The sequence below is a fragment of the Anser anser genome (genome assembly GCF_964211835.1).
Source record: "Anser anser genome assembly, chromosome: 1".
NCBI lineage: Eukaryota > Metazoa > Chordata > Aves > Anseriformes > Anatidae > Anser > Anser anser.
The window spans coordinates 119,921,025-119,936,923 of NC_139720.1; the positions used below are offsets into that span (position 1 = coordinate 119,921,025).

The 15,899-nt window shown below is 35.7% G+C and overlaps 1 protein-coding gene across 4 annotated transcripts in view; it reads right to left on the reverse strand.

The window, feature by feature from the left end:
* The window catches only part of USP9X (ubiquitin specific peptidase 9 X-linked), a 102,106-nt gene that overhangs the window by 37,364 nt on the left and 48,843 nt on the right, over window positions 1-15,899 (reverse strand). For all 4 annotated transcript variants that reach the window (XM_083821160.1, XM_083821158.1, XM_083821161.1 and 1 more), the window contains exons 14-20: window positions 13,868-14,001; window positions 7,800-7,887; window positions 6,154-6,496; window positions 4,421-4,516; window positions 2,347-2,558; window positions 433-673; window positions 86-235 (exon numbers count right to left, since the gene is read on the reverse strand). In XM_083821160.1, coding sequence (XP_083677286.1) covers window positions 86-235; window positions 433-673; window positions 2,347-2,558; window positions 4,421-4,516; window positions 6,154-6,496; window positions 7,800-7,887; window positions 13,868-14,001 — 1,264 coding nt within the window. The remainder of the gene's footprint in view (window positions 1-85; window positions 236-432; window positions 674-2,346; window positions 2,559-4,420; window positions 4,517-6,153; window positions 6,497-7,799; window positions 7,888-13,867; window positions 14,002-15,899) is intronic.

Sequence of the window (15,899 nt, forward strand, 5' to 3'; positions counted from 1 at the left end):
CAAACAGAAAAACACACAAAAATAATTGGTTAAAGACAAAGTATAGAAGAAATGTTTCTGAACTATCATTTCAGTACATGCTTACCACTCCAGGCAAACAGCTTTCAACCTCTGGGTTTGGACCATCACTGTAGTGATTGCCATGGTTGCCCGGAGAGCCAGTTGAAGAGTCAGAAGAACTATCAGGACTTGAAGGCATATTAGAATTTATCTGTGTGAGCTTAGCTGTAATTAGCTGCAAAACATAATCACAGTTTTATTAAGATTACACAAAAATGAATATTCTTTACTAAATAAACATCTGATAGAATGTTAGTGGCACATTACAAGGAGGAAGGGAACTGCTGCAAAAGAATAAGTGATCTCCATTAATGGTATTTTTAAGTATTTACAAAAGACAAGCAAAATAAATAATCAACGTGCAACACTTACCGTTTTATCTTTGAGATTCAATTGGCCAATTAATTTTCTATCATCTGCAGGATCCACCAGCTCACCACCAATGAACAGTTCTACTTTTGTGTGTGCACTGTTGGCTTTAATACGATTGAGAATACAACGTCGTACTTGGCCAATTGTGTCATTTGTGTGAGACCAAATATCCAAATCTTCTACCTGTCGGCCTTGATTTGGAAAACGAACTACCAGTGTGATATGTTTACCACGGAAAGCTCTGAAAATAAACAAACCAGATAAAGTTTCTTTTGCCCTCATGAAATACGTTAATTTTTCCTGCTGTTATTTTGTATTTCATCAAATCTTTACATATGGTGGTATACTCCAGCATAAGATTATTTTGTGAAGGCACCAGCAATCATGCAAACTAAACATACACGGTAAGTTTCAAGAGCTGCACAACTGCATTAAAACAGTCAACTTTACAGTCAGGTTATAAACACTAACAGAACTGTAAGAAGTCTTTTTTAAAGTTTTAGATCATTTCTCTTGCTTGTAATTTTCTGATCAAAAGGAAATAAAGCTCAATCAAACTGCCAACTATGTTTTGCTCTTTTAGTAACATAACACAGTTTTAAAATATACCATGATGAGAAAAAGCCATCAGGTCACTAACGCCTTCTGTCAAAAGTTGCTAAAAGTTTTATATTAGAATTCCACTTTTAAAATCCCAATGCTATTGAAAATTAAAACAAAGTAAAAAAAAAAAAAGGAAGAAACATTTTCACACTAGCAGTGACTACACTTTGCACATTGGCAGGGCACCTACTAGGAAAGGTGTGTCTAGATAACCCCAACAAACTAATCCCATACAACAAAACAAGGCAAAAAATACTTAGCTTCTTGCTAACAACACCTGTGAAAAAGTCCAAATAACTAAGTGGCGACATAAACAAGATGCACTTGCAATCAATATATACAATAAAAATGCTGTAGGAGCACTACAATTACTGCCACATCATGAAGAAACAGAAACTCTTCAGTTTTCTTGACAAAGGGTGCATTTAATATAAGAAGGGGGCAGCAACCCCCAGCCATTACTAAAAATATACATTAACTGCATCATAAATCCATATACTCAGTATATTCCTTATTTCTTTTTGGGAATTTCTCCCCACATGTAGCAGCTACTAATGCTGCAACAGATAGTTTTCTTCTCTTCTGCTTTCCTCTCTGATGAGATACATTATGTTCTTTATGAAAAACATCTACACAACATTGGATTTAAGCGCTTCCCTTTTCTTTGTACTGAAGACAGAGTTAAAGAAGGAGCAGCTAGAATTGAAGTTTTTACCCAAGGCTTAACATTACAAACAGAAGAGTGAAGGTATACAGAAAATAAATGCACTTTGAAGTGTCATTTCTCCTCTTCCCCCTTTTATGGGGAACGTAAAGAATATTTCATTTAGAGATAGTACTAAATTTAAGCTTGCCAAGTAAGATCAGCATCTCTAAACAACTCCTGAGGAATAAGACACACACTGGCAACATGTTTTTAGTATGAAATGGCTATGAAAAACAAAGAGGATTTGCCCATGCTAACGTAAAGAATGGTATTACTTTTAAGTAACTATTTGAAAAAAGGAAATACACCCAAAACAACCTAGCCACAAGGTACACAGTGCCAGTTCTAGAGCAAAAGACCAGAAACAAGGTTATTCTCAGGTCTCTTCTCCCTTTCATGTACAGCAGAATGCCTGTTCCTTTAAAAAAAATATTAAAGCTACAGATCAGAGAATACAGGGATAAGACAGATACAGGGAAAACAGAATTTTGAAATTCCATAAATACAATCTATGAACAGAAACCCTTCACAATATGAAATCCAGGATGTTAATAATACTTTAGTTAACAGAAATTAAAATCATAACGGTGCATTTTCACACATACCTTGACATAGGTAGGATAGTTCTCTCTTCATGGTAATCACTGTCACATTCATTTATATACTCTCTTAAAACAGTCAACACTCTGACCATTCGTATTGCTTCTTGTCTTGCACAATTAATACTGTCTTTATCTCCATCCAACACACATAATGTATCATAGGAGGCTTTGAGACGATCAAAACAGGACTGAATGAAGTCTTCATGAATCACTACCTATTTACATTAAAAAATTGGCGTATTTACAACAAATGCTAAATAACAACATTCATAATCAAATGGTAGAAATAAAAAACAGGTAAGTTGCTCTATAAAACAGTTTTATTCCGTGTTAGAATACACTTGCATAGCAAATGAGCTCTAATTTAGCATGCACTTCAAAAACCTTGCACGAGTCATCAGTAGCTGTAACTGTAGAGCGTAAACCTGCACTTCAATAGAAAAAGTGGAAGTTTGCACAGAGAATTCTAAATTGGACTTCCTCTTATTCAGTAACTCAGACTTAATTAAAGAATCCCAAGCTGACAATCCAGGATAGGTTAACTTTCTTTACACTAAGAGTGAACACAGAGCTAGAGAACACCAGATTTTTATTTATTGTTTAAATCTCGCAACCTAGTTCCAAATAGCCTATTTTTCTGCATAAATGGACTTCAAGCTACAGTAAGTATAGCGGCAGCTGCAGCACATCTCTTCCTTCTGCCTGATTCCTAGCATCACCTTGTGCCTGACCTAGACTGACATACAACCTATAGTATCATCGTAAAAGGTCTGAAGTCTCCAGGTATAAGAAAATGCTTCCACTGCGGACTATATTAAGTCATAGCTACAGGAGGACCACGAGGTTGATCAAAAGTCTGGAGCACCTCTCCTACGAAGACAGGCTGAGGGAGCTGAGGTTGTTCAGTCCAGAGAAGAGAAGGCTCCAGGGAGACTTATAGTATCCTTCCAGTACCTGAAGGGGACCTACAGGAAAGCTGAGGAGGGACTCTTGGTCAGGGAGTGTAGTGATAGGACAAGGGGTAATGGCTTTAAACAGAAAGAGGGTAGATTTAGATTAGATAGAAGGAATGCCCCATCCCTGAAAGTGCTCGAGGCCAGGCTGGATGGGGCGTTGGGCAACCTGGTCTGGTGGGAGGTGTCCCTGCCCATGGCAGGGGGGTAGAACCAGGTGGTCTTTATTCTATGGCAAGATACCCAACCCACTAGCCACTTTTCTTGATAGTAACTCAGAAGCAGAGGAACTACCAGCACACTGAAGCCCAATACTTGCACGTATGTTAAGCAAATCTAACACTTCCTGGAAGTGTCAGATGTAACCACTTGCAAAACAGATCTATGCATGCTTACTGAGTCCAGCCACAACAGCAAGATGTAGCTTGCATGGCTGTAAGTGTACCACCTACTGCAGCTGTGATCTATCTACCAAACTGGCAGTTTGGAAGTCTATAAAAATATTATTTTTTTTTGAAAATAACTAAGAACATGAGAGTCTTAAGAAATAAAACTGACAAGATATCAACTGGAGATTGTCTGAAGGACAATATTCCGCCCCCAAATTTGAGAAATCCCAACAGTTTACTTCCCCTGACCTTTCAAAAACTCATTACCTTCTCTCTCTATTCACTAAAGTGCATCTCCCTGCAAAAATTAATGTAGGGAGAAAATATCTGATTTGCTGGAGTTCAGCCTGACAATTATACAGAACATTGTGATCCTTTATAAGGGACAAGACAAAAAATATTACATTAGCTTGTGACAACACTCAACAGATACAGCCATACTGGTACAAGTACCACAACTGCAAGTTCAACAGACGGTTTTCTTAAGTATATGATATCAGCTGTTTTGCGAGTAGAAAGAGCAAATACACCAGATCAATTGAATGCAAAAGATTTATGAGAGCTCAGCCCATACATATCAGAAAATACTCTTAATTCCACATCTGACAGCTGGACTCAGAAGTATACTCTTTATCAAGGAAACCACCCCCAATTTCAATGCTTTCAAGTATCAAAATAACACTGAACTGAATTTTACTACTGTTTTTCTATCACATTATAATTTGTTATTTTTACCTGATTAACTTGTAACCTTGGGCCAAGATTGGTATAGATCTCTTTAAGAAGATCTATTGCTCTGTTTGCGATGTCATCATTTCCCTGAATCACAACCTTGTGTAATTAAAAAACAAACAAAAAATGTATTAGAACATGTTATAACTTTATGGTATAAAATTTAAAAACAACTACATAGAAATACCTTGGCACAATAATAAGTCTAATTTATAAGGTGGAAGTAGCAAAAATGCTTAGTTACATACAACCAATACAAATTATACTAGTTAACTGTGTAAGAGTCACAATTAAAAATTAAGTATTTAAAGGGAGTTTAGAACTAGAAAAAAGCTGATGTTTTATAAACGGAATGAAAATAATGTTTATATATTCACCTTCACATTACATTTCCATTTTTATGTAAGAAAATAAGACAATTTGTTAAAATATTAGCATTGAAGTCTGTCTTCAAGTAACATATGTATTCTGTATTCTTGAATGCATTCTTGACTGTATTCTTGAACGAGCTAGACATACCAAACTTGCAAACTCTGTGTTAGTATTCCTTTAGGGTATCTGGGCATTTTAACTACGATATTAAGAACAGCATTATAAAACATGTACCTTTGAGATGGTTAAACAATCCATATTAAAAGATCTAAAACCAGAATTTTCAAGTATTTTAAATGACCAGGGCTGGGTGGGAGAGGTATAGGGGAATGAGTTATTTTTCTGATAATCTAGATTTCCATTAATATCTACCATATCTTCATGGACACTGAAAGCAGAGCCTACAGGCAACCTCTGCAGCATACTGGGCTGATGTGTCATGAGTTGTCATGCTGCCAAACGGCAGGGCAAATCCAATTAAGTTGATTCCCACAACTAACATACACTAGCATTGTGTCTAGCATTACGTGGGCACTTTGTACTCAACCACTGCGTGAAAACTTGTATAAAAATCCCAATCTACTTTGGTTTTAACTGATTGGTTTTAACTGATTTGGTTTTAACATGATGATTAAAACACCTAACCCTTCAACAAGCCACAACCAAAACTACTGAAGACTCCTGCTTTACACACAGCACGTTGTCGAAAAAACAGTCACAACAACCATGCCACAGAGTGCTACTGTGGGTTCTACGCAGCTCTTCAAAACTAGAAAGACTGAAAAACTAAAGTATTAAATTGGATACTGATGTTTTTCACTACTGGATTTGGCAAGCTTCAGAATGCTTTTAAAAAGAAGCTATAATGCTTCCATTGAAAAGCTATAACCATGTTTAGGCAAAAGGCTGCGGATACAAGAAGAATCAAACCAGTCATCACTTGGTCTAACCTGGAATCACTCCAGTTTACCATACTGGAAGGAATAACATGAGTAAGCTTATGAAGTCCATAAAATGAATTGTGTGTGTACACAAGGAGAGAGAAAGACCTACAGACGATACACCACGAATGATTCTTCCTAAACAATACAGACAAATTTTTATTCTCATATGCACACATAAATATACTTGATGTTTCAAATAAATTCCCATTAAATTCTCAAGTCCACAGACCAGTCTGCAAGACTACCAACTTACCTGCTGGAAAGACAGCGGAATCAACGCCTATGTACTTAAATAGAAAAGGAAGCTTTTTGTAATTCTAGTCTACAAGTAATAAATTACACATTCTTAAAATATTTAAAGAAGAAGATTGAGAAGGACTTAATAGTTAACCTTTCAGCTATTTCCTCCCATTAACTTACCCTCCAAAGGTAGTCTAATCCTATTAATTCCAGATCATCCATCATATAGGCTCGTCTCTTTGCTACTAGCTTCCCTTCTCGACAGTTCACAGCTTTGAAGAAACGTTCAAAACATTTCATTCCATTTTCTGTTAATAGGGAAGGATCCAGCTGAAGCACATTATTTTCAAAGAAGTCCTTATTAATGTCAGGGTCTAAGTCTGGTTCATCCCCCATTAGTTTGGAATACCATTTAAAACAGGCTTCGCGATCACAAAGATAAACCGCATTTTCAGCTAAACACTTCCATATTTGCTTCGCCTGAGGGGCACACAGCCACAGCTGACCATCCTTCAATAAAAATCTTGAGCAAAACAAAGAGACAATTAACAGCACTGTCTAGTTGACATCTACTGTTACAATTCAGCAAGAAATACAAGCAAAAAGTTGAATATGCATTTTATATATGTATATATACACACACCCACAAACACACACAATCATCTAAGTACAATCCTGAAAACTATATTTACATCATCAGTCCTCTCATAGTTAGCCCCATGATTTCCTGGTAAAAGTTTGCAGCCAACAGAACATTATATTTCAAACAAGAAAGAAATAAAATTAGGCAAAAGATGCGTTACACTAAAACACCAAGCACTGTATACATAATATATATAAATGCACATCTCCTAAGGTAAACAATTCATTTTGAAGTCAGGTCACAACATACGAGATTAAATCACTTCTGCAGTCATTCACAATTATGCTTTAGCAAAACCACAAAATAAGGGATTGATTTTATAGAATAGAAGTGTAAGTCAAAAATAAAAAGAAAAAAATCTAGTTGTAAGTTTTTGACTTGTGGTAAATTATTATGAAAGAACTATTAAAAACTTTAATTATGAAGGTTAACACTAAGAATGTTTCAAGAAAAACAAAGGATAATGAAAGTTCTTAAAAATATTTTTACAAGTCTAAAAAAAAGTTAAAACCAAGCAAGAAAAAGCTGTGAGTGTGAACCTGAATAGCATCAACATACTGCAGCTCTGTTTTGAGCAGAGATCCTTTGCTTTTTTATTTTATTCAAACAGCTAGTATTAAAAAGTCATCCCGTTATTTTTTATTTTTATTTTTTTTTGCGTGTGTATCTTTTCCAACCTCCTTCTAAGGCTGACAACCTACTATCAGCGTATGACACCAGTACATATCTATTTATGAACGTGGACTTAGATTTGGCATGGTGCTACAAGTAAGGACACGTGGGCATATCTTTACTTGGAGTATTTCAAAGTTTCAGCTATGTTATCCTAATATGCGTGTAGCTGTATCCTCATGCATATTGTATTCAAGTCAGTAGGGTTCTGCACACAGACAGAAAAAACCCATAGATATCTTAGGGCAGAATCACAATTATGGATTACAAAGATGCTAATGAACTTCAACTGATTATTCCTATACTAGCATAGGAACTTTCTGGAAAAACAAACAAACAAAAAAAACAAATAAAACCCACCCACTTGGTGCATTTTTGCATCTGAGTTTTGAAAGAAGTTAATACAACAGCTTAAAGCTAAACAAGAAAAGCAGCTAGCATGACTTTTTTTCTTTCAAGTATTTAAGATATTTCTACAGAAGTAGAAAAAAAAGATCAAGTCAAAACTAACCGTAAGAAATTAAGTCGCTCTTGTACTTCTTGCACATGACTGTATCTGCTTCCTGGTCTTACAGTTTGTGGATCATACTCACCATGCTCTGTAAATATAAAAAGTTTTATTAGACAATACATGCTGAGAAGACATGCTAACTGTAAAGGACAGGATGTATTTGAAAACTTGATAGCCAAAATATAATTAATACCAAGGGACAATAAATTTTCAGGAAGGATTATGAAAATCACTTTCAGCAGCCTCCTAACAGTTAATACTACATTCTAAATTAAAATGGGTATAGGCAAAGATTGCTGAGGGCTCTTATCACATCAACGAATACTTACGTACAGATACATGTGTTCATCATTCAGTATAATGAAACTATTACAGAATAATCAAGAAACTTCATTCTACTTATTCAAATTAATTCTTCCTCAGTTAAACACATTTTCTTTGGGAAGTAAGTCAGTTAAAATAAAAGCATATCAAGCATATCACTCAGATTATTCAGTTTTTTTTCCTAAGGATGCTCTAATTTCATTACAGAACATCTTCTCCATAACTTGTTTTTACATTTTTAGGGTTTTTTCTCTCCAGAGGAACCCACAACTCCAGCTCCTTAACACCTTTCTAAGTAGCGATATACATGATAACACAGAGAGGAAGAAAGTATATGACAAGCTTACTGCAAGCTTGCAAGTACAAAAACTAACTCCTGTAATACTGACAAGCTTGAAACAGCAAATGTTGTGCAATATAAAAATAAGGCAATAAATCAAACTTTTATCTATAATTTGTCAAATCTATGCATAATACTGTTTAGCAAACTGTTGTTTGCTTCACACAAACACGTTGTTTTGGTTTCTAACACCTCCCCCCAAAAGACACAATCTAGGTGTCTCTCAAATAACTTGTTACTGTAATGATCTTCTTTAATTCCTTGTGAAAACAGAAGAAAACAGCTACATCAAGAACTAGTTTTATTTCCAGAGCTTGAGGATCCTCATCTGGATTTATTGTTGAAACACTACTGTATATGAAAGTAACCTCTTTCAGAGGAAGGATTTTCAAAACCATTAAATCAATTCAAATTCAGAAAAATATTCCTTTTGTTCAGCAATTAAAATAACGATTGCTAGCAATAAATTAGGCATCATTGGACCTTGATGCATTTTGGAATTCTTCACAACAGGAAACACTTCTTTGTTATGTATTTTTATTATAAGCAGGACTCTGGTACTTGACATGTACTAGTAGGAAATATTTCATTGTGACATGCGTCGCATTACAGCTCCATTATAAACTAATTATTACTGTATTACTTATTTGCAAGAGTTATATAGATTACTTTCAGCTAAGATGACCCGGTTGTGGGGGACTGTATCACGATAGCATCCACTCATAAAACTGATCTTCAGAACTGAAAAATAAATCAGTATTTCCTATTGTATTTATTTATTTTCTTGATACAAGTCTAACAACTGAAGTGCACCAACGGTGTTTCAAAATTAAGGGAAAATAATTGTCCCAAATACTACACTCTACATACAATAGGCTAAAAGTACATTAGCTTACGAATTTTTATAAGAGGCAAATCAGAAGACTAATAGTTAATTGATAATTTCTAGAAAAGTGGAGACAGCCACCAGAAATCCTTCAGAAATTTAAATCTTAATCCTAATGAAGTCAGCATAAATGGGCAATTACAAAGAGATTCCTTAAGAAAGTATATAAAATTAGCAAGTGTTAGATGTAGGAAACTTAAAGAATAAGCTGTGGGACCAGCAGAGGAAACTATGACAGCAGGTAAGTAAATTGCAGAGAAAATGTAACTAGTCACCTTCAAATGTCGGGTAGTTTTTTGGTGGTTATTTTATTTTTATTTGGGGATGGAGGCCAACTGTCTGGGCTTTTTTTTTTTTTTTTGGTGAATATAGATTAATTCACAGACACAAGTACCAAGAATGGCAGTGATAGAAGAATTCAAGTTATTAAAGATCAGTCAGTTGTCCAAAGCCAATATAAGAGTACTTAAAAATTCTGAAAAATGCTGAACTACAAAAATTCAGTCTATTCTCTATCTCAGCTACTGTCTGTATCTCTCCCATTCACTTTCTACACTGTGCACCTCACAGCAAGCCCAACCATAACCTTCAATTTTTTTTTTTTGTACATAAAGGAACCAAAGGAATGACCAGAGAAACTACAGATCAAAAAATGGTTGAAAATTTATGTATAATTAGTGATAAACACATATAGGAGATTATATGGCAAAATCTCTCTAAATAATTACATTAATAGATTTGGATTTTTTAATTTTATTAGGAAATAGAAGATGAAGGAGAACTGGCTATCAATCCATTCAAGATTTGAAAAGATTTTTGATCAACAGTCAAAAAGATGGAACTATGAGCTAAGATACAACTTATCACTAAACAAAAAAGCAGCAGAAAGGAGAAAAAAATACAGGTGGCAAGCTTTACACCTTAGGCTTCTACACTACGTCTAGAACTTAATGGACTGAAACATGATCTGCAAAGATGATGAGAGCTGAACAGCAAAAGAAATCAAGAAACAATCAAGAAACCTAAGAGAACTGTAAAATTAAGAAAATCTAACCTACTGTAGTCAATAAATTACACTGTGTCAAGTCTGGTGTTTGCAAAGTTAGGGACAAAAATTTCAAGTACTTAGAATTAAGGATACTCTACCATTTATATCAACTCAAGATCTGAACAGTATTGTTAAAATACACACAAAGACATTATTAACCAGTGCAAAGGAAGAACTGAAAATATCTACATTAAAAGGAGATGGAATAAGGACAGACATATAAAAATAATATAATATATAGTTACTTTAAAAAAACTACCCTCTTTCAATATTACAATGCAATACCAGTCACCTCATCTCACAGAGGACTCTGAAGAATAGGGGGGAAGTGAGTTCAATAGAAAGTAAAGAGAGTGTCAGTAATCAGGAGAATTCTGAAACATGGATTAGGTTCTTCTTTATCCTTAAAAAGGCGAAAATATAAAAGGGGATATGATAGAAAACCATAGAATCATAGAAAACACAGAATGGTTTTGGGTTAAAAGGGACCTTTAAAGATGACCTAGTCCAACCCCCTGCCACAAGCAAAGACACCTCTTACTAGAGCAGGTTGCCCAAAGCCCCATCCAACCTGGCCTTGAACACCTCCAGGGATGGGGCATCCACAGCTGCTCTGGACAACCTGTTCCAGTACCTCACCACACTCACAGTGAAGAATTTCTTCCTAACATCTAATCTAAATCTACCCTCTTTCAGTTTAAAACCATTACCCCTTGTCTTACTGCTACCTACACTCCTCCCTCAATCGAAGAATCACCTCCCAGTCTGTATGGAGAGCAGGGGTTGCCCTGTCCCAGGTGCAGGTCCTCCTTGTGCTTGGCCTTGCTGAACTTGATGAGGTTCACGTGGGCCCACTTCTAAAGCCTATCCAGGTCCCCCTGGATGGCATTCCTTACTATCTTATCAACTGCACTGCTCAGCTTGGTGTTATCCATGAACTTACTGAGGGTGTACTCAATTCCGCTATCCCATGACATACTAATGAATAACAGAATAGAATCATCTGTTCACTTCTTCACAGAATACAGTTATAGGAGCCTTTTCCTTCAGAAAATAAAAATATTGCAAGTTCAAAACAAAAAAATCACAAAATACATAGTGATTTTGGAGTTAATCAAAAAGATCTATGGGCAACAGAACTTTTTTTTTTTTTTTTTTTTTAATATGACATTTCTCTGTCCTGGGCTGTCTGGGTTTTTGCCTTTAATCTTCTCCCCATCTCATTCACTTTCACCAACTTGGTTTGATTCTACAGCTGTCCAGTTCTTACCATCTGTCTGTACAATCATGATAAACTTCCTTCTCCTTTCATTCATTCCCGTCCCTCCCCCGTTATCTTCTCTCCTCCTCCAGAAAGGCGTGGAAATACTGGGATGAGTGCAAACTTGATGCTGTTTTCTCTGTATTCTGCTCTACTTATTCTACAAAACCTGAAGTTGTATAGGTAGGAATTGTGTAATACTGTCTCAGTATAGTAACTAGAAGATTAGTAGATGGTGTAATACATAATTAAGGGCAGACAAAGTATCCAGGAAGAAAAAAAAAAGCTGCACTAGTGTTCCTTTGTTTTTGCACTCTTATACAAATGGGAAGAAATTTTGAAGCAGCTTCATTTCAAGAAAGCACAATTTAATCACTGAGTAGATTAAAGTTATCCTCTTTGCAAATTTTTAATTTCTACTGTGCCAAAAATGTTTGTATTACTGCTTTATTGAGTCATTGTGCGTGCGTGTGTAGGGGGAGCTGGAAAGAATAGGGGAATGGGATGCAGTTTTTTGCTTAAGAAAAAAAAACATGCAAGACATTAGCCTAACTTTTGGGCTAAAGTCATTGACAATTTGATAGGTAAATATTCGCAAAAATGACTTTTTGGCTTCTGAGTTAAAAATTAATTTAAATTAATGAATAACAGTTCATATATGAATAGCATGTGTAGGCTATTTTTGTACAAACACAAATGCATTAGAATATAGTTGCTGATTATGTTTCCTTCAAAACCTTGAGGCCAAACCCCAGATTTTCATCACTGGCCAAAGTCCAAGAAAAAGAGAGCTATCCATAGAGTTAAAATGCAAAGCTCACTATAAATGGAATTGTGTTTTTGCATCACTTTTGCAAAGTTAAACAGCACTCCAATAGCTTATAGAAGTTACATGAAGTAAAACACACACTATTCTACCTTCCCAGGCAAGACTAAACTTAAGACACTATTGCTTGAGAACACAACAAACCATCTAGTACCATTTTAATATTAATTAGTACAATGTTATCATTAATGAAAACACTTAGATTAGGGTAAACTCTCCCATGTACCTCTGAATAAAAAAAATATAGCTACGGTATGCAGATTTAGCTTAAATGTAGTACTCATTAACCTACACCAGGATGAAACTACCATTTTCACATTGCACCACTTTGAAATCTTGTTTTAATAGAACATTTTAGGTATCTGTATCAAGCACTCCAAGATTAAAATAATTACAGAATTAAAGGTTTATAGGCAACTTACCTAAGCATAGGAAGACACAACCCCACACAGACAGACTTTACAAAATGCACATATCCTGTTCTCTCCAAACAGTCAGAATTGAATTCCTACATATTGTAGTACCATTTTTGAGATGTAACTAACAGGTTGGTAGGATGCTATGTAGGGTACGCATATGTATGCATAGGGTGGAATGGTCCCTGGTTGCAGTCAATAAAGTACATGTGTGGGGGTAAATTTACTCCTCTCAGTTTTGCTGGCTTAGTTCAATACATAGAGTACTGTTGGTCCAGTGTTACAGGGACAGTCATTGTCCAACATTCTCCTTCAACTCCCTACTCCTACTTCAGCAGCTAGAAAGCTAGCTTCCTTCAAGGATAAGAATGTAAACTCATCAGTGCAGGGCTGAGTTTAAACTGAAATTTATAAATACTAACACAATATGCTGCCAAAGTATTGCTGGTAACAAACACAGTGAGAAAGCAGCTAAACAGAAACAGAACTGCATGGTAAAAATAAAATAAAATGGTACCACTGTGGTCTTAAGTCCTTCTCCCTGACAATTTCCAAGCAATGGCTTCAAACAGAATTGATTAAAACACTTCTCAAAGGACCCTACAAAAATTCAAAACTAGGAGTGGGACAATATCCAAGATTATTATTAGGACTTTCCACAAAAACCACCACCCTAATCTAAGTAGGGCAAGATGATGCTTATCAACCCACAGATAAACAAGTGCAGTCACTTCCCCATATTGTGCTGTAGACCACCATGTTTTCAATCATGAACCAACAAACCATTTGCATTTTAAGCTTTTCTTGCCCAGTCTGACACCACAAAGGCTATCAAACCCTCAAATGCTCTAAAATTGAGTGAACAAACAATAACAGTTATTTCATTATGAGAATTGGCTTTCAACTCCATTTTCAACTGGAGTTTTTACACACTATTTATGAGGCCAATTTTTATTTAATAACTTACCTTTAGCATACTGCCTCATGCTTTCCATATAGGCAGAGAGATTTTCTGCAACCAATGTAACTAGGGCATGATTGTGCTGAAGTTGATTGATTAAGTCATGTCGGTAAAACACATGGGGACTTCGTTGAGTTTGACTGAAATTAAAATATAAGTGTTGTAAGAAAAGCAGAGAAGTCTTGCACCTAACAGTCCATAAACCAATTTAAGAAACTAATGTCTTCAATGCAAGTTCTAAACTTTGCTAAAAGATCTAAAATAAAAAGCATACTAGGTCTCTGACAATGCTTTTATTTTTTTCTTCTGATGCACCAATAGTTTTTACCAGTTATTAAAAGCAGTTACATAATGAGGATTATACAGTTGTAGTACGTATGAAAAGTATTGAAGCAATCTGAGCAGTTAAGTATGCTGGAGGCAGAATATCTGCAGCAAGTCAGGAATAGAAATACCTGCCTGCAAACCGCACAGTAAAGATGGAGACTCTCGGCTGTAGTATAGCTACAACATGCATAACCACAGTTTCCTCCACATCCCATATTATTTTCTTAATTTAATATTAAAATAAACTAAAACTATCAACTTTCGGAATGAAAGCTGTCTTGTATTTTTTTCAATACTTCAAAAAACTACACAGCTCTACATTACCTTTTTCCTTCCCTAACAATATCTAAAAAAAGTTGGTGCAGACAAAAAAGCAGTTACATGCAACGTACAGTGTAAGAAAAAAACAGAAGTTAAAAAGAAGAAACACCACAAATAAATAATTAAATGATAATTTATGTCTACTATAAAAAATCTCACCAAAATGCTACTCTTAAAGGATATTAGTCATATTTAGTTTGCAAAAGTAAACTGCAAGAGCAAATACATAGCTTGAGCACAACACCCACATGCCATGAGCACTATCAAATTCTAGAACGTGGGACTACTAATCGCCCCTACAGAATAACCTTAAAATGCTTCAACCCCTCTATAGCACAGCACTCACGTCTTGGCTGCATAACCAATGCAAATTTGCATGGCTCTTCCAAGAGAAAGAGGGGGAAAAAGGAGCTATTTGTTGTACTGCCTCTCTGCTGCTCCCAATAGCCTGCCCAGAAGAAATATAAATGAGATTTCAGAACTGTTCTCCTTTCCTCCAACTCTCAGAGTACACTCCAGAGCTAGCTGACTAGATTGCTGGTAGGAACTCTTATCCTTCCTGGGAAACCTGGTCTCGGTACCACATGAGCTACAACACTCGACAGTATCACCACACCTTGTGAGAACAGTAGGGGAGGCAAGAAATCCTAGTTCCATAATCAGCTGCTAATGATCTTGCAGATGATAACCACGCTGCACTGTAGATGTAATGACAACAGCTCAATTGATTCATCAGAACAAAGATCACTGTCAATTTGGGTTTAAAAGACAGAAGCCATCGACTTTCTTCCCAGATATCCAGTAATTTTGTTATCTGCTACCAACAGAATATGGCCTACTGAGCAGAGACATCTTCAAAAGACTGTTTCATAATATGCAGAGTTTTCCAGAACAGCTTGGAAAAGGCATTTAAAGCACAAATTGTGTTAAAAAAAAAAAAAAAAGAAAACGAAGTCTGCAGTAGAGAAAACGAAACACATAGAAGCATGAAGCCAGAAAACACACAGGACTTCATATATACAGAAAGAATGTCCTTTGTTTTCACCATAAGAAACTTTCCAAGTACACTTCATTCCAGCCCTGTCAACCCCCTGGCTCAGCATAAGCTAGAAGTAAAAACAACAAAACATTGCGTCTGTTTTAGTGGCTACCTGAGACACTAGCTCTAGATAGAAGGATGTATTGACAAAAGGTAACATTAAATAAGAACATTGATGATTTAGGAAATACAGATGGTGAAACACTTAAGGGAACGAGCATAAGCAAGGTGTATTTTGTTGGATCTAGATGCCAATAGCTTGGTTCATACACTCATAATATTAGGCATTTGTATCAATCTCACCAAATATAGCAAAGGGAAACTTTATCTGCAGAAGACTAAGTAAATCTT